Raw genomic sequence first — 27,686 nt, 5'->3', positions numbered from 1 at the left:
AAGTAAATAAATAAAAACCAGGAGAAAGTCTAGTTTCTATTTGTTTGGTTTGAATTAGACCAGTTTATTATTATTTTATTTTATTATTATTTTATGGTTATTATTATATATTTTTTTACTATAATTAAGGTCATTATTATTAGCCTCTTAACTTTTTTTAATAATTAGAAAAAAATTCAGATTTTCTTTTTACTATTGTATATATTTTTTCTGCAAAACATCTTATTTCTTTTAGTTTGGCTTAAATGTATGTTTTAAACTATTTTTAAAGTCAATATTATCAGCCTTCTAACCATTTCTTTATGATTGGCTACCAAACAAACTTGTAGTGACAAGCGTGTCTCATTGTTAGAACCCATTTGTCTGAGACTGCAAAAACACACCTGTATTTGGCTGATGGTGGGTGTTAATTTGCCACCGCGCAAACCACTCAACATGTCAGCAGAGGCTCATTTTATCTTCCTCCACTATCTTCACACCATTTTCATAATCTCATTAAAGACCGCACAAACGGGCCATTCACAACAACTTGAAAACATAAACTCCATTGCATACTATAACCGCCTTTCTTTTTCTGTGTGTTTAGAGGAGAAAGACCAGGTGAGCGAGGTACCGTGGGGTCTTTACATCCCCTGTCCAGAGCGCTACAAGGACTACTGTGTCCATGGAGAGTGCGAGTATCCTAGCAACCTGTCACCCCCCACCTGCAGGTAACCAGACTGTAGAGACAACCTATCAAACTCACCTATCAAACCCACCCACAGACTCTTTACAGCAACACACTGCAGGTGACAAAAATAACAGTTGCTGATTGATTAAATAAAAATGTCACATTTTTGGTTACAGGTTTTTTTTTAAAGGTCCCATGAAGTTCTTTGAAATGTGTATTTTTTATTTCGGGGGGGTTGTTCCAAAACGAAGAAATTCTCTCTATTTATTGTAAGCTTGGATTAATCTGATTGGATTATTACTGATTACAGATGAGAGACCAGCCGTGATCAATCATATCACATGCTCCTCTCAAAATTAGTTTAGAAAACTTCACTTAATATTTCCTAAATTTTGTAACTGTTTCAAAGAACACTAGCTAATAGATATCCCTAAAACAAACAGACTGAAACTACCATCTGAAGTGTTTTATTTTAACTTGACGGGACATTTAATGTCGTTTTAAAATGCAAAAAGACATCATCAATTAATATAATACTGCAATGGTTTGCATTTATTTCTACACTGAAAAATGGAATACTACAGTGTTATTCAAAAGTACACTTTTATATTGGATTAAGTGATAAATAATAGCTTTAAGATTTAACCTATTATATTCAATTTGCCTTAACACAAAAAAAACTAGTTTTTTTTTAAATTCATATTTTTAATTGAATCCAGCAGTTTTCAAGTTATATGACCACATGAAAAAAAAGGTACTGCTTATGTAAAACATTAAATATATATAAACATTATCGTATTTTTAATGACAACAGAGAATCATTGGATTAACGAGGACCAGAAAGGACCTCGGTTTAATGTCTCATCTGAAAGATGGCGCTCATTGATTATAGAGTATATATATATAGATTATAGAGTCCCCTTCACTATACTGGGGCATTAGGACTCACACAGACAGCAGGTTGAGCGCCCCTGCTGGCCTAAACAACACCACTTCCAACAGCAACCTAGTTGTCTCATGTGCTCTCCCATCCATGTACTGGCCAGGCTCAGACCTGATTAGCTTCAGTGAGTAACCACTCTAGGGCTGTAGGGTGATATGGCTGTGGCAATGATACTTTGAGAGAAAAACATTGTAGCTGTAACAAATTACAGTATATTTTGTTGGTTCAAGTTGGTTCAAAGCATACTTTTTTTCAGTGTAGTACTAAAATCTGAGAACTGGATGACGTCAGATTCAAAATGCTCGTTTGATTTTTGGATGTATTAGAGTCAAAACTTTTTACAAGGGGATTTTAGGAATCCGAGATGGCTCAGTGGCTCAGTGGTTAGCACTAGCCCCTTTCACACAGTGATACCGGTAAATATCTGGAAAATTTCCGGAACGACTTTACCGGTATATTCAAAAAAGCGCTGTTCACCAGGCGAGGACGTTACGGAAATTTTCCGGAAAAGAGCATTCACACATCCATTCCAAAATACCGGTAAATTCTGACATCATTCACCACAAATGAGCTTTAAATGGCTGCGCTTGTATTTGTAAACATTTGACTAAATTACAAACTCTGTGGATGATCAATATTGTTTCGCAGGATCACTTTCGCATGTCGAGATGTTCATAATATGTGCGTGTGCAGGCGCTCACAGGCTGTTTCACAGGCACACGCAAAGCTTGAAGGTAAACAAAAACAACGGCTTATCATAAGCATCTCATCGATGATTATTTACACAGTTGGCATTAAGAAGAACATATAAACGTGATCTGACTAACTTCTAGCAGCTAAATGTGTCTGGAAAAATATTCAAAGGCTTTTATTCTCACAAACCGCGCGGACGTAAATGCGTCTGACTGTTGTGATTGGCTAAAGCAGACGTCTCACGTCAGCACGTTCTAGACGTGCACGCGCTTATTACGGCAATCTTCCTTCTGCATTCACACAGCGCAGCATTCCGGCAAATTGCCGGTAATGTTACAACTTCTCTTTCCGGAAAATAGCCAGAATGAATTTACCGGTATTTTCAAAAAGGACCTGTTCACACATACAACCTTTCTGGAAAATTGCCGGCAATTTTCCGGAAAGGTATGTATGTGTGAAAGGGGCTACTGTCCCCTCACAGCAAGAAGGTCGCTGGTTCAAGTCCCGGATGTGTCAGATGGCATTTCTGTGTAGAGTTTGCATGTTCTCCTAGTCTTCGCATGGGTTTCCTTCAGGTGCTCCGGTTTTCCCCACAGTCCAAAAACATGCGCTAGAGGTAAATTGAATAAACTAAATTGGTCGTAGTGTGTGCAAATGAGTGTGTATGGGTGTTTCCCAATACTGGGTTGTGGCTGAAAGAGCATCCGCTACGTAAAACATATACTGGAATAGTTGGCGGTTCATTCCGCAGCCTTTGATTATTAAAGGGACTAAGGTGAAAAGAAAATGAATAAATAAATTATAATTATTAAATTATAAAATGGGAATTATTTAAAAATGTGTATTGTAATTTGAAATTTATAAACATAAATTGAAAAAGGAAATGCTTTCAAATGTATTTCGGATATTTTCTTTACACTAGACCCAAAAAAAAAGGCAAAAATCTAAAAATGGACAGATGCATAAAAACAAGCGTGTTTTGGCCTGCAGTGTCTCGCCTTAATGGACAGCGTGAGATCAATTTGGGAGACGCACAGAGAAGACAAAATTAGGAGAGAAACGAGAAATGAGAGAAAATGATGAAAGATGTGAAAGAAAAAAGTATGAAGAAAAGAGAAGAGAACTGATATTGTGTGTGCCTCCTCCTAAAAGATGACTCACTCCTCCTGCCAGCTGTGTGTGTGTGTGTGTGTGTGTGTGTGTGTGTGTGTGTGTGTGTGTGTGTGTGTGTGTGTGTGTGTGTGTGTGTGTGTGTGTATGTGTGTGTGTCGTCTGGCAGGTGTCCCTTTAACCGCCTCCTCCGAGAGGTCGAGGCTCTAATTAAACAAGACTATGTTTTTCCCAGTGTGCATCAGCTCCCTGCTGCACACTCACTCCCACCCCACACACACACTAACACAGCTTTTTTTTTGCACCTATAAACACTGAATGCCTAGTAATTATCCGCAAACAGTGGCATCAACGTCTTGCTACCATGTGATTACGTGCACACTTTCACTGCCCTCTATTATCACACCGACACACACTTGCCCAGAGTCTATTGATTATGGTCCGTCCATCTTTTTTTTTTTTTTTTGCTGTAAACTAATATTTGATCTTGTGTGTGTTTTGCAGTTGTCATTCTGGCTTCATCGGGCCTCAGTGTGACAGGAAGGATTATAATGTGATGTACGTGGTACCTGGCTCTGGAAAACTGCGTTATGTTTTGATCGCGTCCATCATTGGAGCGCTCCAAGTGGCGATTATCTGCCTCGTAGTGCTCTGCATCACACGGTGAGCAAAACCACTGATAATTCATATATCATTACACAATCGGAGGAAAAAATATCTACAGCTGTGGGGGAAAAATGTGAGACCACTTGGAAATGTTATTATTTAAATACACACAGTTAAAGTCAGAATTATTAGCCCACCTGAATTATTAGCCACCCAGTATAATTGTTTCCCTCAATTACACATATAGAAAAAATTTTGTAAACATTTCTAAACATAATAGTTTTAATAACAGGTTTTGCATTTGTCTGAATATTTTTGAATAGTAGATATTTAATAGTAGACATTAGGGCTGCTAGATTATGGTAAAAAGCATAATCATGGTCATAATTGTAATCACGATTATTCAAAACGATTATTAGTTGAAGTCAAAATTATTCACCCTTCTGTAAATTATATATATATATATATATATATATATATATATATATATATATATATATATATATATATATATATATATATATATATATATATATATACACACACACACACATATATAAATATTTCCCAAATTATGTTTAACAGAAATATTTTACAAAGTATTTCCTATAATATTTTTTCTTCTGGAGAAAGACTTATTTGTTTTATTACGGCTAGAATAAAAGCAGGTTTAAATATTTTGAAATCTATTTTAATAGCTCAATAGTATTAGCCCCTTTATACAATATATATGTTTGATTTTACGGCAGAAAAAAATATTGCTATACAATGACTTGCCTAATTACACTAATCAAGCCTTTGAATGTCACTTCAAGCTGAATACTAGTATCTTGAAAAATATCTAGTAAAATCTGTACTGTCATGACAGCAAAGATAAAAGAAATCAGTTATTAGAAATAAGTTATTAAATCTGTTATGTTTAAACTGCTTTAAGCACCTTCACTGTAAGAAAAACACTTTAGCTACAAAACTCTTCAGTCAAGAGCAGTGAGGGATTTTCTCCTTTTTTTTTTGATTAATGATAAAAGCAGGCGGCAGCAGGATATTGCGTGTTGTCACTTCAAAAGCAGTGCAGCTCTGATTTTATTACACAACTGAAGGTTAAAATGAAATTTCACTAAGCACAGCGCTCTGACACAAATGTGCATGTATTTCACCATTAAAGCGCTCACATTAAGATGGCGATAGATGTGTTTGTGCTCTGCTCGTCTCCGAGCCTGTCTGAGGCTAAGCACACATACACCACATGCACTTTTTTGCGCTTTTAAAAATATGAATGATTCAAATGTTCATCAGTGAATGATGCCCATCCCGTGCTGCAAACGTTACATTACAGTACATGCAATAGTCATTTTCACGTGGAAATTGTCCTGATATAACCGGTATCACTGTGTGAAAGGGGCTGTTCAGTTAAAGCAGAAGCTGGTCTTTTGCAATCTCCCTGCAATCTCCCATATACAAATAACAGAAGGCACATATTATATACAATATATATATATATATATATATATATATATATATATATATATATATATATATATATATATATATATATATATATATATATATATATATATATATATATATATATATATATATATATTTATTTTTTTTTTCTTTAAATATTTCCCAAATGATATTTAACAGAGCAAGGAAATTTGCACAGTATGTCTGATAATATTTTTTTCTTCTGGAGACAGTCTAATTTGTTTTGTTTTTTTCGGCTAGAATAAACAGCAGTTTTTAATTTTTTAAAAACCATTTTAGGGAAAAAATTATTAGCCTCTTTAAGCTATTTTTTTTCCCGATAGACTACAGAACAAACCATCATTATGCAATACCTTGCTTAATTACCCTAACCTGCCTAGTTAACCTAATTAACCTAGTTAAGCCTTTAAAAGTCACTTTAAGCTGTATAGAAGTGTATTGAAAAATATCTAGCAAAATATTATTTACTGTCATCATGGCAAAGATAAAATAAATCAGTTATTAATGAGTTATTAAAACTTTTATGTTTAGAAATGTGTTCAAAAAAAATCTGCTCTCCATTAAACAGAAAATGGGGAAAAATTAAACAGGGGGGCTAATAATTCTGACTTTAACTGTGTGTGTGTGTGTGTGTGTGTGTGTGTGTGTGTGTGTGTGTGTGTGTGTGTGTGTGTGTGTGTGTGTGTGTGTTATAAGTATGTTAATAAATAAAGGTTTAAATGAGCATTTCATACAGACAATTTAAAAAAAAATTCAGACAGGTGGGCCTTCAAAATTTAATGAGAGCAAGAAGTGGGCCCTGAAGTGAAAAAGGTTGAGAACCCCTACTCTAAAGCATTATATACTGTATTTTGTAGTTTGCATAACATAAAAAGAATCAATTTGTTATCATATTTACTATTAAGCTTAAAAATATGTTCTGGGGTGTATGAAAAAAAAGGGAGAATTATTATCTTTTTAGATGTATACTCCTCTTGTGCATCACAGATCATTTGTGACTCAAATGCGACAAATCAATATTAAATCAAACCCTGATAAATATAAAAATATGTCAATTAGAAAAGCTTATATGTAGTTCCCTTCCTGAGCTGAATATCTTTGCAACAGAACTCCAGTTGTCAGATGAACATAATACAGTATCCAGTTGTGGTGTCAGGCACAATCATCTCAGAGACGATTGTAAATGGATTGTATTTTGAGTCACGTTTCTATTGGTTTTGATTCTTCACAACTTGTTTACATTGAGTTTTTTGACTCTATTAGTGCCGCTGTTTTTGGGTGAGTCAAAGTTGTATGGACAAGACCAAGGTCAAGATTTTCTCTAGATAATACGTTCAATTTCCAGAACCCTTGACACATGCCACATTGGAGCATTCTTTACTACTGATGCAGCCTTTTAAAAAGCTCTATTCAACATGGTTATACGGAAGAACACAGCACATGATATTTAAAAAATAAATCTGTTTGGGTGTAGAACAAAACAAGTACTACGCCAGTAAATGATTCACTTTTGGGTGAACTATCGGTTTAAGATATCCAAATACACTTAGCTGTATATTAATGTATTAACTGCATCTCTACAGAAACACAAGAGTATGTCTTCGGTGACAACTTTACTGATTATAATGGGATGGAAGTGTTCCTGTAATGTCGCACTGCACACTGTTTCGGTGTATAATTTATTCACAATTCAACAGCTTTGTTTTTCTGCTGCAGAGAAGGACAGTGTGATTTTCTTGATTGTCTGATTGAGTCAATAACAGCTTCTCAGCTCGGTCTAAATGTGAAGCTTACATAAATAAATAATATGGCATGCAGTTGCCTGACAAAGTAAGCTTATAAATGTAAATTCTGCACAGAGTGTTTTGTGAAGGTAAAGTCATATTTTGATCTGAACAAACATGAAGTGAAGTTTCATCCAGTTTCCCAACAAATAAGCTTATTCATGTACATTCTGTAAAATCTAATTGCAATTAACACTGAAATAAATGCTGGCTTCCCCACAATGTCTTCATATCGTCCCAACAAAAATTTGTTAAGTTAACTGAATGGTTTTTACAAATTAAATTTTATTGAACATAAAACAATTAGGTTATCCCAAAAACAACTCAAGAATTGTGTTGATTTAGCTGGTTTTTAAATAAGTGTTATGAAGCGGAAGCTGGACAACGGACGTGTGGATCCACATGCAGTTTTATTAAAGAGAAGTAGTGGACGCAATGGTCAAAACAGGAGCATAAAGGTAAAAGGTAATCTAATAAACAGTCAAAAATACAGGTTGAAAGGTCAGGCTAGGCGGCAAAGAATCAAAATGTTAAAGATGTTTGATATAAATCACGGCAAGACAAACAGGAGAAACACTTCCTAATGTTGATGGGAGCAACAAGACTCAGCAAAGTGTGAAAGTGAGTGGTATATAGTTCATGTAATCAGTGGAGATGAGCTACAGCTGTGTCTGTGACTGAGTGTCCAGAGTATTGTCAGCTGTGGCAGGGGTTGATGTGCGCAAAGATTTCTGGGAGTTGTAGTTCAGTAGAAATACTAGAAGTAATCTCCAGCGAAGAAAACACAGCTGGCAATTACAACAATAAGTAGTTTGAACAAGCAAACCCACACTGAGCAAGACATATATAATTGGATGTTTTGTAGGATCAATCAAAAGAACATTTTTTCCAGCCCGACAAGAAATACAGCAAAAGTGGAAGGCATAGGAAGGGAAAAATAATCATAACATATGAAATATTTAAGTATTGCAATACCCGATGTACACTCAAACAACCATGAAGTGTTTCAGTACATGGTATACAGTGAGCCTCGAACTCCATTGTTTCCTCAAGCTCCTTTAAATCCCACACAGAAAAAAAATATTCAAAGATGACTCCATGAAGTTACTAAATTTTAAACAATTATTTGGACTGAGTTTAAACAAACAAATTGCTAAATTTAATTCATTTAAATTCAACACGTATCAATTGTTTTTTTTCACGTATAAACAATTTTGCAGAAACGTGGATCTAAGTATATGGTTTTGAACATATTCAAGGTGGTTTAAAGTTCCTGGATGAGCCTGCATTATTTAGGGGTTGTTATTTCAGAATAACAACCTAATGCCTACCTGTGATCATCTTCTCCACCAGTTGAAATTACTAATTTAAGACATCTACTATTTTGACAAATAAAAAACGATTATTTTACATGTATTTCCAAATATGTCACGGTATGTGTGTGTGTGTGTGTGTGTGTGTGTGTGTGTGTGTGTGTGTGTGTGTGTGTGTGTGTGTGTGTGTGTGTGTGTGCATTTGTGAGTGAGCGAGCAAGCAGGCACAGGCATAAGCTGCAGAGCATCAAAGCAAAGCTCATTAATATTCATGACCATTCCAAATAGGGTCAAAATAAAACTTTTAACTTTAGGGATTATTCCTGTGGTTGCAAATGAGCATATAAAACCATTTCTGGAGATTTTTTGAACCCACCTTAACCACATACTTACTATGTAATTATCAGAGAACAACTATACATATTGACAACAATGCAATCCATGCCACCTAAATGTAAAATCTGTAAAATCATAATTGAAATACCCATTTTAATAATGAAAACCAACATACACATGCATATTCATGAAGAGAGAGGTGCGGGGTCTCAGATTGATCGGGGTGCTCATTTACTCTGCAGTGCCTTCTTCACCTTACAGCCTGCCACCGGTTTCTATAGCAACCTACTTTCTAACTGCAGCACTGACTTGGGAAGGTCTTCCTCTTATCAGTCTCCTCTCCTCTCTCTTTCGTCCCTTTAATTTTCGGAATCCCTGTCTCAGTCTCTCCTGTCTGTCTGCCTCTTACTCTCTCTGTCGTTCCATCCAGCTAATCAGAGATGCTCCGACTGAAGCACACGTTTAATCAAACACACTCCTGCAAGGGCGCGCAGTGATTAGGTGATTGTAATGATTCTGTGTCACCGCATTGCATGCAGAGTTTGAGAGCGACAGGGAGCAAGCAAAAGTAGTGGTTCGGGGGAGATTGTAAATACAAAGAGCGGGGAAGGAAATCAAGCACTCTCTGATGAGCGCTCATTCCGACTCTTTGACCTTTTAAAAGTGTACAGTCCGTCTGTTTTTCCTCCATTTCACCTGTAAGCATGCTTTCTGAGGTGTCCAATGTGCAACGGTCATGTTTTGATTGTCGGTTTGTCCTGTAACGAGGCTCCCAGGGACGACTAGAGCTGTGGAATGGACTATGATGTCATAATAGCTCCGTTGCCCTCAGTGTTTGGTCCCCGGGGGGAAATTGCCACTTTCTTTCATATAATCAGCACAAATGGCCTTCGACTACAGTCAATTTAATATAACTCTCCAAAAGTAGCCCTGTAGGATTCTGAAGCAGAGGGTTTATTGATTAAAGACAGCCAAAGATTTGCCAAACAGACTGAACATGCTGCGAAAGTGGGTCGCAGGGATTTAAAGTGCAGCTTTTTTGGGGATAACTTTTGCTTTTACAACTTCAGAGGGTGAACAACTGGGTTAAAGTGTTGTCATAATAAAGATTGGTGTGAAACTGAAACATGAATGGGAAAAAAAAGTTAGGCCATCCTTAGTAATATTTAGTAATTAATAATGGAATGCTATTGTGCCCCTTTGGGCTGTCACAATACTGGAATTCGGTTCCAATCACATGGCATTTTTAAAGAGTCCATTTCCTGGTAACATTTGAGCACTATTTTATTGGCTGTCAATGTGTGTGTCTACACTAGCCAGGCAATTTGTTCTGAAAGCGGTTCCATAGATGCTGTGCCAGGGCTTGAAATTAACCTTTTCGCTTGGTAGCAACGGTGCTCCTAACCTAAAAAATGCAGGTGCATCAGTCAAAATTTAGTTGCAACAGATTTATTGCATTTGTAATCAACACTAATTAAGCTAACAAGCAAAAAAAAAAAAAAATTATATATATATATATATATATATATATATATATATATATATATATATATATATATATATATATATATATATATATATATATATATAGCGGTATTACTTTACTCAGTGCAAGCCTGTTTGCGATGGTATACGTGGTGTTAAATTTTACATAGCTGCCACTTGCACAGCGGACAGCATATGGCGATTAAATGAAGGATTAAACAACTTCTCATGCAAGATGTAGCTGAAAATTCCATCCAACAGACTTTTCGTAGCGGACTTGAAGCCAATGGAAGTCTTTTATCCATTCTTCGAAAAGAGTAAATGGATTAAAATTTACCAAATGATCACTTATCAGATGTGTCATTATTTGTAACTTTATATGGTTTCTAAAACAAAATCTGTCAGTGTTATTTTCATTCTCATCTTCAGCCCGAAGAAGGGGAAAGCATTGCGGGATTTGTTTACTGCAGCAAATTGATTTGACAACTGTTTTAAACTATTCCTGAACGCTGCATTTTGCGTTTCAAGTGCAAAGATGCATTCTGCGTAAATGCCTCCTAAATGCGCGCATATGGTGAACATTTTACAGTAAAAACTGGTCGCACACAACAATTTTATGCACTCGCACAAATGCTCCTAAATATATTTTGAGGTCGCATAGATAAAATTTCAGGCGCATATGAGACCAAAATGGTCGCAATTTCGAGCCCTGTGTGCCATTACCATTACAGCAGTGGTCTTTTTAATATCACACTGACGCCAAATCTTTTAAGAAAAACGTATATAATTTGGGAAAAAAGTGTGAATAACAACAACAGAATGTCTAAATAGATTAATGCATCATGCAAACTAAAACTCATTTTTAAAATTAGTTTTTTTAAGTGAAAATGTGATAAATATCAGTCATAAAGGAGCTAGGGTTGTCTCGATACTGGAATTTCGTATCAATCGATACTTAAATTTCAAAAATGACAATTTGCCACTAACATTTGAGCGCAGTTGAGCTTGTTCCCGAACAGCACTGATTAGCCGTTGTGTTCACGTGCTCAACAGAAATGACTGTGATTGGCCGTGAAGGTTCACCGAACTCACCGCTGTTTACTGAGTGTAAACACAGATACAGGGACACTGGGGCATTTTAAAGCTGCGAAGACCAGCTGGTCGGCCACAGCCATATCACGCACTGAAGCTCACTCACTGAAGCTAAGCAGGGCTGAGCCTGGTCAGTACCAGGATGGGAGACCAGATGGGAAAATTAGGTTGCTGTTGGAAGTGGAGTTAGAGAGGCCAGCAGGGGGTGCTCAACCTGTGGTCTGTGTGAGTCCTAATGCCCCACTAAAAGTGAAGGGGACACTACCCTGTCAGTGGGCGCCGTCTTTCGGATGAGACATTAAACCGAGGTCCTGACTCTTTGTGGTTATTAAAAATCACCATGCCACTTCTCGTAAAGAGTAGGGGTGTAACCCTGTTGTGAGGCGTTAAACGTCGACGGAAAACATGAGCAAAAAATGTCTCGGTGTGCACGGGCCTTAAGTGGACGCTGCACACTGGTGGTGGTGTGGAGAGACCCCCTCATGATTGTGAAGCGCTTTGGGTATATGGCCATACACAATAAATGCACTATATGAATACACATTACATTACGACTAAATTTGTACGAATTAGCCACTAAACTGACAAAACGTAAAATACTTACGTTTTCTTGTGAGATCAGGCTGAAAAACATAATTTTACAAATGAGTATTAGTTTGTATGATGTATTAATGTATTTAGACAATCTGTTGTTTATTTGCACTTTTTTTTAATAATATAAAATTTCCTTAAAAGATTTGGAGTCATTGTGATATAAAAAAAGACCACTTCTGTAATGATAATGGCACAGCATTAATGGAATCACTTTCAGAACAAATTGCCTGGCTAACGAAGACACACACATTGACAGCCAATCAATATCCAGCTGACATTAAAGAGTTCAAGCATGTAAAGCAGCCCGCACTTAGAATGAACACAAAATTATCATCTGCTGGTGTGGATGCAAATATGTATTGTGCTTGTGTTTGATTATCATTAGTGTTATTTGACTATCAAGGTATTTCAAAATTTGAGATTTGCTCCACATCCATTTGATCTAGAAAAAGTAATAATTAGACAGACAATCTTTTAGTTTGTTTATCTAAAATCTACCCTTTTTTATGTGACAAATTGCATGTGCCATAGTATTTGGTACACAAAATGAGATAAGAAACTATATATATATATATACTTAAAAAAGGATACAATTTTAATAAACAAACAAAAAATATCAGCCTAATTATTACCTTTTCTAGATCAAATGGATATGTAGCAAATTTAGTTATTTAAAATAAATTAAACCAATAAATAAACTTCACCAAATCTATAGAAACATACCATACTATTGACAATTTTTTAAATAATTATTTTTATCCTAAAGCTAGTATAAATATAGTAGTCAACATTTGAAGTGGATCAAAACATGTTTTAAACATGTCCTAAGACAAGATTGTGTTGTTCAATAACACAACTTTAGCACAACTTTAATGAACAGTTTTGATCCACTTCAAATGCTGACTATCTATCTATCTATCTATCTATCTATCTATCTATCTATCTATCTATCTATCTATCTATCTATCTATCTATATCTATCTATCTATCTATATCTATCTATCTATCTATCTATCTATCTATCTATCTATCTATATCTATCTATATCTATCTATCTATCTATCTATCTATCTATCTATCTATCTATCTATCTATCTATCTATCTATCTATCTATCTATACTTTTATCGTGGATAAACTGTGGTGAATTGCAAATGAGGACTATAATGAATAATCAGAATAATTGATGGACTTATTGATTTGGATTAAACATTGAGATTTTAGATACTACTAGGATTTTAATAGACAGATAGAGAAAGTGAGAGAGATGATTACTCTATTAATCCTTCTAATTATCATTAGATTAATTGATTAACAAAATGACAATCAATTTTAAAAGCACAGTCTTTTTAAACAATTAGAACAACCAAAATGTCTTTAATTAGGATTTTTTTCATTGACAATTTAAAGCTATATTTTTACTTTGTTTTGAAAAATGGACAAATAGAGGGAGACAGCAATTAAAATGATTTCAAGCATTTATAATCAGACAAAATGCTAATTATAAACGAACGCTATAGGTTGTTTGAAATCATGTGGTTTTGGTGACATGTGAAATTCAGATCAAATCAAATCACTTTTATTGTCACATCATCAGCAGCACGTGTGCTATGATGAGTGAAAAGCTTAGGTGCTGGCTCCAGACAGTACAAAATACAAATAGTGCAAAGATGGAGGGCAGGAAGTGAAAAACTGAATGGGAGACAGAGGAAAGTCTGTATTTTCGTGATTTACACCATATTGCAAAGGAGATATAACATATCTTTAGATATATCATGAAGACAACGGAGTTTTCTACTGAACTAACCTATGTTTGCCTGTCATCGAGGCGGTAGATACTGTACTATGAAATACTATAGTGTTTGGAAGCATACTAGAGAATTACTAAACTTTCGGAATTATATTGTTGCTGTAATACAACTGTGGTGATAAATTCAACACCACAGTTTACACTAACGTTACAGTATTTATTACAGTTTACTATGCTACAGTTTTCTGTAGCATTCATTTACAGAGTTGTACACATTAATCACATTACTATGTGGTTTAAAAACATGTTTATTAGAAATTACTATAGTTTTTCCCCCATGCGGATATCTTCCAGACATCACGGAGTAACAGATGAAAGCATAAAATGTGGACGCATAGTCTACATTATTAATTATTATTAATTTATTTTTGTAAGAGGGGACAAAAGAGCTCCAAAATAATATCCGTCTAATTTTGTGTTTGATTGATGAACTTACCAACAACACACATTCAACGCCACTGTGCATCTCGATGTTAATGTTATGGTTGTTTATTCTGCGGAAACGCCAGTAAAGACATTTCATAGGAGATTTCATTGCAGCGATTACATGGCAGAGTACATTATTAATATTATCCAGGATTTTGTATAAATGTGGTGGTGTCTGTATATGATTTTTATTTAATATAAATATATAATAACTACATTTAAATATATTTGACATATTTATATGCATAGCTAAGCCTGTATAAAATCTTTATTGGTGCTTTCAAACGAATTATCGCATTCAAAATAAAGTTTGTACACGTGGATGTACTGAATAAAAAGTTTATTACATGCCGCCTTCCATTTCTTGAGCTTGCCCCCGTTTATTAGCAAAAACTTCTGGAAATCTATAAAAGCTGTTTGGTATTTAAACAATGTTTAATGTTTGGCTGATTTAAACAATTATAAACAACACAAAACGTAAACATTTTTTTATGTTCTGATAGCGATTCCTATGTAAGAATCACTTCCTGCTCTCCAACTGAATTTCTCACAACATAAATGACATCAAAAACAATCTATACTTAAGACTTGAAAATATTGCTTAATAATTATGCATTTTAATTATATTTTAAAAAGGAAACAGTTAAAATGTAATCATATTTCATAATGACACTGTTTCTCTTACAATATTCTTTAGGGGTGTCACGATTTCGATTTTTAATCGAAATCGATCGAAATTTATGCTCAATTCCGATTATCGAATCAAAAAATAGAATCGTCGATGCTGCCACGCCCCCATGTCACATCAGCTTGGCTTGTCAAGCGGGAAAAAAAACGGCTTGTTGAAGTGCTTGTTAAACTGCAGAAGCAGGAGACCCGTCGACAGAAACCCTCTCCTCTTTCAATGAAGTCACCGGTGTGTAAGCATTTTGGATTTCGTGTTGTCGACAAAAAAAAACAGTTTAGCAAGCTCTGCTATGTACGTATTACGTACGGTTCATCCGATAGACAACACCTACATCTTAATTGGTCATTAATTAATTAATTAATTAATTATTCATAATTGAAAATCGAATCGAATCGTGCCTTTAGAGTCGAAAATGTTATCCAAACGAGGATTTGGAGGATCGTGACACCGTTAATATTCTTACATTTCTGATCAAATAAATGCAGCTTGGTGAATATAAGAGACATTATTGGTGAATTATAAAAGACATTAAAAGTTTTTCTGAACAGTGACCTAAATGTAAAACACTCTTTGCTTGAACAAAACTAAATCAAGATTTGTCTTCTATCGTGTATGAAACTGCCCCAGAGTGTCACAAGGGGGTAAAACAGCTAAAAACTTTTTAATTAAAATAAGGCACCAAACCCTTTCACAGCTGCAACGAAATATTTATAGCAGTTAATCTTCTCTCCCGCCATTGGCTGGCAAGGAAAATAAGTTAATTTTAAGTGCAGAAAGTAAGGCTTTAAGACCTGTAGGTGATTAGTTTCCTCAGCCCGCGCAGCCAGTAAGTTAAAGGTTCCCTTCACTGTGTAAAAGCCCATGTTTGGAGCGCGAGGATGGAACTAATTAAAACGGGAACAGCTTTTGGTCTGGTCAGGAATCAGTGTCCCTCGCGAACCCTGCTGCCTCCGAGCCGATTTAAGAGCCAGCGGCGCATTCTGCCCTATGCAAAACATGACATTTAATAAAGCGACGAGGAAAAATATAATAAAGATTCCCTGAGCTTGACGCTTTCCCCTGCCGAGCTGCTGGCGACGAGAGAAGCTGTTAATGAGACAATTTAAACCACAGCAAGTGCCTGTTTGTCGCTATCTGATACCCATCCGTCTCCCACGTCATCTCACTTGATCAGTGCATTTTGTACATTATAATTAGAACTGTCGATTTAAAATAGAAAAGTAGTACAACTCATATTATATTAAAGCTCCTTTTTTTTAACACATTCTATCATGTCTGATTAGAATGTAAATTCTGTGTTCTGAAAATATTTTTAAACAGCATTTATATTGTCATATAGCACAGGTATTTAAGCATGTTAACGAGAGCGAGAGAGCGCCATGTCCGCCACTTAACCATTCATTCATTCAATTTCTTGACGGCTTAGTCCCTTTATTAATCCGGGGTCGCCACAGCGGAATGAACAACCAACTCATCCAGCACCTTTTTACGCAGCGGATACCCTTTCAGCCGCAACCCATCTCTGGGAGAGATCCACACACACATGCATACTCCACACATGCAAACTCCACACAGAAACGCCAACTGAGCCGGGGCTCGAACCAGCGACCTTCTTGCTGTGAGGCGACAGCACTACCTACTGTGTCACCGCCACTTAACCAATATATACTAATATAAAACTAGTGCATAGCTACATCACAAGCATAAATCACGCCATGGACATTACATTAAGACACCTACTGGTTTAAAAAAGCCTTTATATCAAAAGAAGATGGACAAATGAGAACCTTTCTGTCATAAACTATAGTAAAACAGCTTGTTAAAGCTGCGAACAGATTGGATACAGGAATAGAGAAAAGAGCACTCTTTAATTATCAGCTGTTAGTCAGCGCTTGCTCTTTTTTTTCCTGGTCATTGCGCCTTTGCAGTGTAAATGCAGACGATCGCATACAAGTCACTTTTAAAAGATGATGTAAGCAGGTCAGCAAAAAATCAGATACAGTCACAAAATCGGAATTGATCATCAAGATCTGCAGTGTAAAGCCAGATTTTTTTTTTTTTGTTTACTGAAACGGTCCTCTATAAAATATGCTTTTGCATCTCCACAAACTATAATCCACTAAAGCCTAATTTTCTTTATTCTTTATATGCCTTTGGGTGGTTTATGCTAATAATCCAAATTGTGACTTAGACATCTGCAGTAATATCTGGACTGGATTGATGTGTGTTTTTTAATATACAATAAATCTCTTTTGTAGCTTTAACAGATCTTATACATGAACCACAAGGATTCAACAGCGTCATATGGCCAGTTTTAATTAAATAATATAGTACTGTGAGGAAAATAAAAGCATCCTGTGTGTGTGTGTGTGTGTTTACAGAAGGTGTCCACGTGGGAATCGGATAGCACGGCAGAAACAAAACGTTCCACATTTCAACTCTGAAAACACCCTGCGGGCCTCCACCAGACTCATCTGACGAACCTTAAACTTCGAGTGACATGTGCTAAAAGACAGCAGAGAAAGGCCCCAGGGAATTGTGGGATCACACACCCCTCCAGACAGGTGATGCTGGGTGTGTTAAGAACAGAGGCAGGACTCCTGGCAGCGTGCCGATCGTCCCTTAAATCCCAACGGACGCAAGAAGGGGACGAGCCACACGGGACGGGCCTGCGGTGGTTTTTCCACCTGGCCTGCAGGCTTGAGTGAGACTCGGTGGGAAAGAGAACAGGCAGTCAGTTTCATCAAAATGTCAGGGTACTGCCAAAAACAGCTCTTCCCTGGGGTTACAACAGTCTGGAGAAGACGAGTGCTTGTGGACGGATGGATGGATGGATTGATGAGTGGATGAATGACTAGAGGTGTGCCACATGTTGCCTTGTATTTGTTGTCATAGAAGAAACAAGCCTTCCGGGGCTCTCTTTGGTTATGTATTATATATTTCCAATAGGTTAACATACTTGTGATGTTTTTTTCTTTGGTTTTTATTCACTGTAATGTAAATAAATAATTTATATCATGTGATTGGTGCAACTGTGTGTATGTCTTGATTTCCAAGGTGCAAAAACAAAACAGGTTACACATTATAATAAGGTTTATTTGTTAAAATTCTATACAAATATTTTTGAATGGCTTTTATTAATATTTTTCTGAATTTTTATCTTTAAATGGAGAAGACAGTGGAGATACCAGACAGGAAACTGAGGGGAGCAGAAAGAGAGGAAGGATCGACAAAGGACCTTGAGCTGGAAATTGAACTCATGTGATATGTGTTGACTCACTTATCAATAGGTTATTGGTGTCAACAAATGGCTTGCGTTTCTACATTTCAAATAGTGGAAAATTAAACAAAAATGACCAAAGAGTTTTGATAGTTTTCCTATTTAAAGCTTGACTCTTCTGTAGTGAAGTGTATACTCAGACCGACATAATAATCAAGAATCTTTGTTGCTGTACCATGGCTGCAGCCGGTGCAATATTACACAACACATGAAAATAGTTCTGAATTGTCTTTCACAAATGTCTCCATGGTTGCAAGATTTTCAGGAGCACTGCACCTGCTGCAGCCATGGTACTGCAACAAAGTCCCTTGATTATTACGCCTGAATCTACACAATTCAGTCTAAAAAACTTCTCATTTTCAGTCTGTCTTAGTACACAACGTCACCACAGTGGAGCCAAGCTTTAAATTGAAAAATTATCATTTTTTGAACAAGATGCTAATGGTCTAATACGATTCAATCATCTATGCTAGGCTAACCTAAAAGTGCTGCCACCAGACCCAGAGATCGGCTGAATGGATTCAAAAACGGTCAAATTGAACTGTTTAACTCTAGGTGACTTGTAAAATGGAGAGGGAGGTGCACGACCAGGTGCAAGCTGGGCCTGCATGCAATGCTTTTAATGGGTACACCCAATCCTACCCCTAATTGTCCCTTTACAGTGACATCACAAATTCTAATGCTGTGTTAACACCAGACGTGGCATGCGCTAATAAATCGCGATATTCGCGTGTACATAGACAAGTGAACATTGAGTTTACTAGCTTCATTCGTGCGGGAAAATCAGTTCATTCGTGATGAAATTTACTTCACAACAGATGCAGATTTTTACTGTTGATTATCAGTTGGCACCATTAACCCTTTAGATAGGCCTTTGCAAAAAACGTTTCCAATTTAATATGCTTGCTATGTCAACTCTGTTCTGAGATCTGCTTATTTTTTATTTAATGCATTTCAAGGTAAGTGCGCAAAAGTCTCTCTCACACACACATGCTATGCTCCATATAAAAGCCAGAAACAAAGCTTTTTTTGCACTGCAACTAATAATCAACAGTAAAAATGACAAATTTACCTTTTGAAAACCAGCAACAATCAAGACCGCATGGTGTCATGACTTTGCAATCACTAAATGTCATTACAATGGAAGTCTATGGAACAAAAATAGCTAAAAACATTACGAAAGAGTAAATATGCCCAGAGTACCGTTCAATTTTTCCTATTTTTTTAAAAGTAAAAAAATCTGTGTCATAATAAGATTCATCACAAAAAATCATTCCGTTTTCTAAAACACAGAGAAAATTGTGACCAAATTAAGGCCCCGTTTACACTAATGCGTTTTAGTTTGAAAACGCATAAGTTTTGCGACGGTTACGCCAACCGTCCACACTACGCCGGAGTTCTCGAGCGCCGAAAACGGAGCGTTTCGAAAACGTTGGAAAGGCCGTTTTCATTCTGAAACGCTGCTGCTCCGTCTCAGTGTGGATGATGGAAAACGGAGACATCTGAAAACGGAGGCGGGGCTGCTGACATTCGCCTCTCTGATTGGGGCTTTTCCTGAATATTAAGTAGCCTAACACACACAGTTCAGTCCTGCATTTTCTACGTGTAAGTTCAGACTTCGCATGTTTGATCAAGGCTGCAGTCTCTTCTTCTCAGTTTGATATGAACAGACTATACCGAGGACACGGGTAAATCTTCAAAGGGAACAGTGTACTTTATAACTTCATTCACATCACCTTGGCTACGTTGTTTCACTTTCTCAACAATAAATTGTATACATGATTTAAGGAACTGCCTATTTTTATTTTAATATTAACAACTAAACAGACAGCAGAAATGTTGAGGCGTCGTGCTGCATATATGAGCGTCATCTTCACTGTGTGGATATTTATAACAAAACGGAGCCGATAACAACTGCCTCCTTTCAATTTCAGTGAAAATACGAAACACACCCTCTCTTTTGCTGACTATCAGTTTTAATAATCGATAATGGCCATTATAAAAGTATAACATACAATAAGTTTTTACATTATAGGAAATAAAGGCAAGCGATCAGTCAATATACATAATAGGCTACGTGGTTTCATCAATCATTAACTTATCTTTGCGCTCAGCCAAAACACGTTACCTGAGAAAAAGTAAGATTCTAATGACCAAAGTCAGGGAACATGTCGTTAGATAAAGACAACAAGATAAATGAAATATCCCGTTTAATAAATATAGTGAGATATTAGATCCAGCGGTAGATGCTTGATGAGAAGTCCGACTAGCAGAGCTCTCATCTGGGTAAATGGGCTGCAGCGCTTGCCAGAGAGTGTCTGTGTGGTCACGTGATGTGCGTTTTCAGCGTTTTGGTGTGGACGGAGAGCAGTTCAGAAATGCTGGGTAAAACACGAGTGTGGACGCCGTTTTAAAACTAAAACGCACTAGTGTAAACGGGGCCTAAGACTCACAATCACCCCAAAGTGGATGAAAACCTTCCCAAGAGCAACACGTTTATAAAGAAAGCTGATCTAAAACTAGTAAATGACAAGGATCTCTTCAGCAAGTTTTCCTAAAACGTCCTTAATCTTCCTGCAGCACTCACAAATTAGTTTAACCTTCCACGCTTGAAGTTTTTTGTCACTTGTCAAAAATATCAATACTACAACAGATTTAGGAGCAGCCACTTCTCTGCTGATTAGCTTCAGGACTGAGATGCATCCTTTCTCGTCACCTTGTTTTCTCTTAGCACAATCTGACACAAGCAGGAAAGCAAAGTCTGTCTGTCTGCCTCCTTCGGCCCAAAGGGAGTTGTAGGCGGATGAAGCCCAGCAGCCGGTCGATGGCTGTGAGCCGCACCCATTACCCAGCAATCAATGCTGCCACAAGATCCGACAGCAGAGAGGCTGTCACAACCTCAGTCCGGCTCTCTCCTACGCCTCGGAGCTGTCAAATACAATCACCGCCAACAAGTACTGTGCGTGCGCGTATGTGTGTGTGTGTCGAACTGATACCAATACCCTCTGTGACCCAAGTTAGCTTGCGGAATCGGATCCAGCAGTCCTTGGGAGACAGAATGGCGTGAGTGTATGTGTGTAAGAGGAAGCTTGGATATATAAAACTACAAATGATGCATGAAAGGGAATATGTCAGAGTTTTAGGATTATTGTTATTCTCGTTGTTGTTGTTATGATCAATGACCACTGGATGGCAGTGTTGAATCAAGGGAGTGTCTCTTTCAAGTCATTTACGTGAGACTTTATTATGCCTACAAAACTTTTAATTAGTGCTGGGCAAAGATTAATCTCAATTAAATCACATCCAAAATAAACGTTTGTTTTGATATAATGAATAAATTTGGAATAAGTAAATACACACAGCAAACGCACACACACACACACACACACACACACACACACACACACACACACACACACACACATATATACATACATATACATATACATATACATATATATATATATATATATATATATATATATATATATATATACATATACATATATATATATATATATATATATATATATATATATATATATATATATATATATATATATTTATTATGCATTTATAAATACACCCATGCATGCATATATTTGAAAAAGATGTTTGTTTATATTGATATAAAATATGTATGACAAATTATGTATACATTTAAATTATATTTTAATCTATGTAATAATCTATATATTAAAATTGTTTTGTATAGTTTCTATAAAGTGCTAAGCATATATGAGTACACCCCTCACAAATCTTTCAAATTCATATTTTAATAGTAAGCTATAAAATATTATATTTGAGCATATACATTAGATTAGTCAGTACTAAGGCCAAATCTAGAGCTTATCTAACAAAATAACTTATGATAACGGTCAAAACTAGTAAAGCCAAATTTATATGCTGTAGAAAAATAATACAAATAAAAAAAAAAGGACAAAAAAAGAGAAATTTTGTAGGTTGTACTTTTTTTCTATATTTTTCATGAATTTAATTGTATTGTCTTTCTATTTCTAAAGATGCTTTGTGACTAAAAATAATATTTTAATAAATATATCTGTTTAATAAATTTGTTTTGTTTAAATGCACCAAAATACATTGCCTATATTCACTGAGGAATTAATACAAATATTCATTTTAGAAATAGAGTGTACTCAATTATGCTGAGCACTGTATGCGTGTGCATCACAAATGCATAATAAATATTTAAGACACACACATATGTCAAAACAAACTCTTTTTATGAATGTGATCGAATTGTAATTAATCTTTGCCTAGCACTACTTTTAATCCTAGAAAGATCTATGAAAGTGTATTGATTCTAGCTGTGTCACATTTCAGAGGCTGCATCCTCCGAAGGATGCATTCGAAGTGCCCTGCGTCATTGAGGCGCGACGAAGGCTGTCTCATTTCAAAAAAATTCGAAGGCTCCTTTAAACGCAGCCTCAAAATGCATTCTTCGTTTCCCAGGTAATGAAGGACACAATTGGTGGATCCCAAGATTCATTGCGTGCTGATAACAGCAGGACGCTCTTCAAAGAAAACTCTGGTTTAAATGTATGAATTAAATGTATTTTAATTGGAGATCTATACACATGTTAAAAACAAAGAGTATGACATGTCTTACTAAATAGTGATTTTATAGACAGTTCACATTTTTCTGTGTACATGTATGGATCAAAGGAAATATATTTCCAGGATCTGTAAACCTCGCTTTGCCTTCAGATCGCTTAAAATAAGTTTTAAAAGCACTTTGAAAAAAGTCATTACAAATTTTATTACTGCTTTTTAACAGCAGCTGTTACGGTTGCCTAGTGACGCGATTGGTCTTCTGTAGGCTAGATAGTCTCATACATGTGTGGACTTTGAAGAACTCACCTATGCCTCTGAATTGAGACACAGCTTATGTTAGAACTGCGATTTGTTGTTTGTTTGTTTTTGTTTTGTTTTTTTTAGATTTTTGGCGAATTCCGCCAAGTTAAAGAAAAATTGCATTGTATTACTAATAAATTGCATTCAAAAATATTAAGCTATTTTTTTTATGGAATGGGGTAAATGTTTGTCAGAACAAAATAGCTACAGTTATAACCCTAATAGAAAGCATTAAAATGTCATCAATGTTTATATAACAGAATTATTTCCCTGTTGTCTTCATGTTTTGCGTGATAAGACTATTACAAAAATCATAAATACAACAAATAACATAAATATGTCATTATATGTTCAGTGATAGATTTTAACACATTAAAACATTTTCTTTTTAAATAACTAATTTTGTCTTTGCCATGATAGCAGTACATAATATTTTACAAGCTTTTTGCAAGATACTGGTAATGATCTTGAAGTGCAATTTTTAAGGCTTAACTGGGTTAAGTTAATAAGGCAAGTCATTGAACAACAGTGGTTTGTTCTGCTCTAAATATTGAATATAATAATAAAATAAAATAAAAAAACTGTGCTTGATGCTTGGCCACCCCAGTGCTAAATCATTTTAAATGCATTCTCACTTTGTTAAACAGATCAAAATATCAAGCCCAGCAATTCTTAAAATGCATGGACATGGTAATAAGAGAGTGCTTGGCGAAGCAGATTTACAAACATAAACAAAACACAGCAGAGCAGGAACAAAGTGGTAAACATGTCTGTCATTAACATTTACTAGGAAAAACAATGGAGAAAAGTAGAGATCATTTTTTTAACATTCCTTTGGTTTCATTTATTTAAAACAAAATAAAAACCTGTTTATTTATTTATTTTTTAAATGTTAGTTAGTTAGCTAATTAGTTACCTAGTTAGTTAGAAAATGTATGGACTTCTGCTTGTTTGGCTAAACAATTCTGATGATATTACTCTGCACTTTAGCGTCTGATAAGATTTTCTGTCCAACCAAATGAACTGTATAGATGAATGGAGAGCTCCATTAAATCCACCATCTGCTCACCTACATGTATGTGTAACAGTGATCAGCAAACAGAATAAACTGAAGCCCAACCTCACCTGCTTGATAAAAGTGATACAAGTGCTGGAGTCATACAAGTGATACTCTTTGGTTCTCAAGCGTAAAGCAAACATGCTTGAACTTGTGTGGCCAAAATAGAATAGCATAAACATTATTTGATGAATTAACAGAGACTTTCATTCACATATAAAAATGTAATGCTGTACATCATGTAACATGATAACAAGTCATGATAACAAGAGTTGAAGGAAAATGTGTTTCATGTATGAACATTTTTGGCTAAAAGACTTTTAGTAGAGACACGAAAACATCTTGGATTTCTTTAAATATCTTCATTTGCTTTCCAAAGGTGGAGGATTTGTGAATCTGATGCTGCGTTCAGTGATGAAATAAGAGATGGGAAAATCTAAATTGACTTGTATTTTTGTTTTTTATACACCTTTATTTTGACTGCATTCATTGTGAACATATTTTGAAGAAACACACCATACTTTATCATTTAAAACCTGGCGTTATTAGCCTAAAAAATCAGGTCAATGTTTATTTATAAACTGCATAGATATTCACATTAGATGTTGCCTATGCTATTGTTGTCTATTGGAAAGAATGAATAAATAGAGCTGCCATTTTAGTACAGGGTAGCGCTCCTTTGAAATGAATGTGAGACCAAGGTGCAATGGAGGACTGGCCATCTGGAGCCATAGATATATAGACATATATCTATGATCAGGAATTTTCCTGGAGGTCAGTATATAATTTATTTTTAAATCACAAAAATTTTACATCACTTTTCTATAGTGATGGATAAGTGACCGCACTGGCATTGCCAGCAAAGAGCATGTGTTTATGTGCATGGAAATGTATTATCCACCCTCCCTGTTAAATTTCATCTAATCCATGTCCTGAAACACTACTCTCCCGCTTTTATTTCTCATTCTAACTGAGGGAGCAATTCATTTGTGAATGAATTATGAATGATATGAACGATTCATGTGAACCATCGATATCCCTGTATCTCAATGTGCATATCCACCTTTATTATCTAGATGGTATATAACATTTCTAATATACAATAATTAAAGGTAGACAGTATGCACATTGAGGCGCAGGCACTGTTATGTTATCAGGCGCCCTTATAAGTTACTTCAAATACTAGCCATTACTTCACTTAGCCGACAATAATACCAGTTTCTGGCACTGCAGGGTTTGTTGTCATATTTCCTTTAAATTGTTGGTTGATTTTATTCAACAAAACTAGCATAAGTCTAGAATCTATTGCAAGTTGGTGCTACTTTGTCTCATGGTCAGGGCAGTGATCATCATCAATAACATTGCTTGTTGAGCACAAAAGTTCGTAATTTACAAAATCGTAAAAACTCAATCTTACCTATAAAATTTTATGCCTCTATGCTGCTTTTTGGTTTGCTCATTACTACACCTGTATACAACGCATAAGTCCAGCATCTTCAGATTGGCTTTAGTCTTGACTAGTAAGGTTGAATGACTTTTGTTTTTGAAGCACTGTACAAATGTGGCAGCGGTATTGATGCATACTCAGGGTCCGTATGCGATAGTGTATATGTCTATATGATAAACTGATGTACCAAAGTTCTGTTCAAGCATGCATCATTTAAAGCAAAAGACAATACAACAGACATAAGACTTTCATATAGTGTTAAAAAGCAAAGAGTACAAATGAGTTTTAAGACTAGATTTAAAAACAGAAAGGGTTTTGGTCTGCATAACGCCCCATTCACACGAGGGTTCTTGACTGAAGGTGTTTTTGCAGTTGGGGCTGACGCAATCGTCATAGCAGCGTCAGCCAATGAAATTCAGTCAGCAATAGCCCACGGTCTAGCTGGTGTATTTGCATACAGCGATCTGATTGTCTGAATCTTCCGTCTGCGCTTGAAAAGTTGAGCTAGTCCCAACTTCTGCAGAGAGCAACGCCTCTGAAGTGGCGCCGACAGATCCACAATGCAGTTCGGCAATGCCTGACGTCACCCATTCAAAGTGAATGGGAAGCGTTGACGTTGTAACATGGAGGGGGAAATTACTTAAAAAATTTGGGACAACACAAAACTGCAAAAGCACAGACCCCCTTGGTTTTAAACCGTGTGCATGGAACAGCCAACAGTCACTGATCAGCACATCTTGATGGAGTGTACAAACTCGTTCTCTTGAAATAAACGCCATTTTGTTCGATATTTAATCTAATGCAATGATTCAGACTTTAAAAGTAGTTGAGGTACTTTTACAGACTTCTATATTCTCATCAAAAGCACAAAAAAAGCTTTATATAATGAGCAAACTTATATCAGTAAAGGAGTGTGAATCCTTATAAATAAGCCTGGCTTCTAAAGGTGATTTTCTCTCACAGTTATGAATAATCCACACCAGGGCTTTGTGTGAGTGCGTGTGTGTGTGTGTGTGTGTGTGTGTGCGCGTAGTGATGCATGTTTGAGGGGAGTTTGAGGTTGTAAGGAAATAAATTATTCTCATGACTTGCTGCAAGTACTGATTCCCACCTTCCTCCCACATGACAGTGCCAGGAACGCCAGGATTCCTTCTCCTCCATAGGTTTTCCAGAGCCCAGCTGTCAGCGGGGAATCTCAATAACAAGCACAGCAGATGCTGCGCAGACAGAAGCAGCAGGGCGAGTGATTCACTGCTTCTGGGGTTAATATAAGATGTGTAGGTTCGGTCTTCAAAGACGAAAAGCTGAAAAAAAAGAGATCACAGGGGTCAAGGTTAGAAAGACTGCAAAAATATGAGAGGGAAATGTAAAGGGAGGAAAGAAAGTTATTAATAATGAAAGAATCCAAGGCAAACAGAGCAAAGGCATTTTATGATCAATAAAGCAGATATTGACATTGCACAGAGGACTTGTTTATAAAAGTGAACGAATAAAAAAATAATAGCTGAGGGGTTTAAAGGGGCACTTTGTTGTATCTGTATGCTTTATTACATTAAATACTGTATATAATTTCCAAATCTGATTTTGTTACATGACAAAATTTTTGTCGTAGATCCCAGTTGTAAGAGCAACAAATAATAACTTGACCTCTATTTGATCATTTGAAAAAGTGGCATTTTTTCTGATGAATCATCTGTTGAACTGCATCCCAATCATCACAATTACTGCAGAAGACTTATTGGAACCCGCATGGACCCAAGATTCTTACAGAATTCAGTCAAGTTTGGTGAAGGAAAAATCATGGTTTGGGGTTACATTCAGTATGGGGGCGTGCGAGAGATCTGCAGAGTGGATGGCAACATCAACAGCCTGAAGTATTAAGACATTTGTGCTGCCCATTACAATACAAACCACTGGACAGGGCAAATTCTTCTGCAGGATAGTGCTCCTTCTCATACTTCAGCCTTCACATCAAAGATCCTGAAGCAAA

At 36.1% G+C, this 27,686-nt stretch overlaps 2 protein-coding genes across 18 annotated transcripts in view; one reads left to right on the top strand and one right to left on the bottom strand.

Annotated features, from left to right (window-relative positions):
• Window positions 1-18,057, top strand: part of tmeff2b (transmembrane protein with EGF-like and two follistatin-like domains 2b) — a 127,928-nt gene extending 109,871 nt beyond the window's left edge. Inside the window, exons 7-9 of the mRNA XM_087256829.1 lie at window positions 587-710; window positions 3,921-4,079; window positions 17,419-18,057. Of these exons, the coding sequence (XP_087112955.1) occupies window positions 587-710; window positions 3,921-4,079; window positions 17,419-17,515 (380 nt within the window). The 3' untranslated portion in view covers window positions 17,516-18,057. The remainder of the gene's footprint in view (window positions 1-586; window positions 711-3,920; window positions 4,080-17,418) is intronic.
• The window catches only part of LOC147843368 (uncharacterized), a 413,390-nt gene that overhangs the window by 336,848 nt on the left and 48,856 nt on the right, over window positions 1-27,686 (bottom strand). For all 17 annotated transcript variants that reach the window (XR_015493304.1, XR_015493298.1, XR_015493300.1 and 14 more), the window contains one exon: window positions 26,808-27,000. Coding sequence is in view for 6 of the 17 variants with exons in the window: in XM_087256857.1 (XP_087112983.1) it covers window positions 26,808-26,857 (50 nt within the window). In the remaining 11 variants the exon portion in view is untranslated. The remainder of the gene's footprint in view (window positions 1-26,807; window positions 27,001-27,686) is intronic.

This window comes from Danio rerio, chromosome 6 (assembly GCF_052040795.2).
Source record: "Danio rerio strain M-AB ecotype USA chromosome 6, GRCz13ab, whole genome shotgun sequence".
NCBI lineage: Eukaryota > Metazoa > Chordata > Actinopteri > Cypriniformes > Danionidae > Danio > Danio rerio.
Note: the sequence above shows the minus strand (reverse complement) of the source record. Positions and strands in the feature narration are given on the sequence as shown.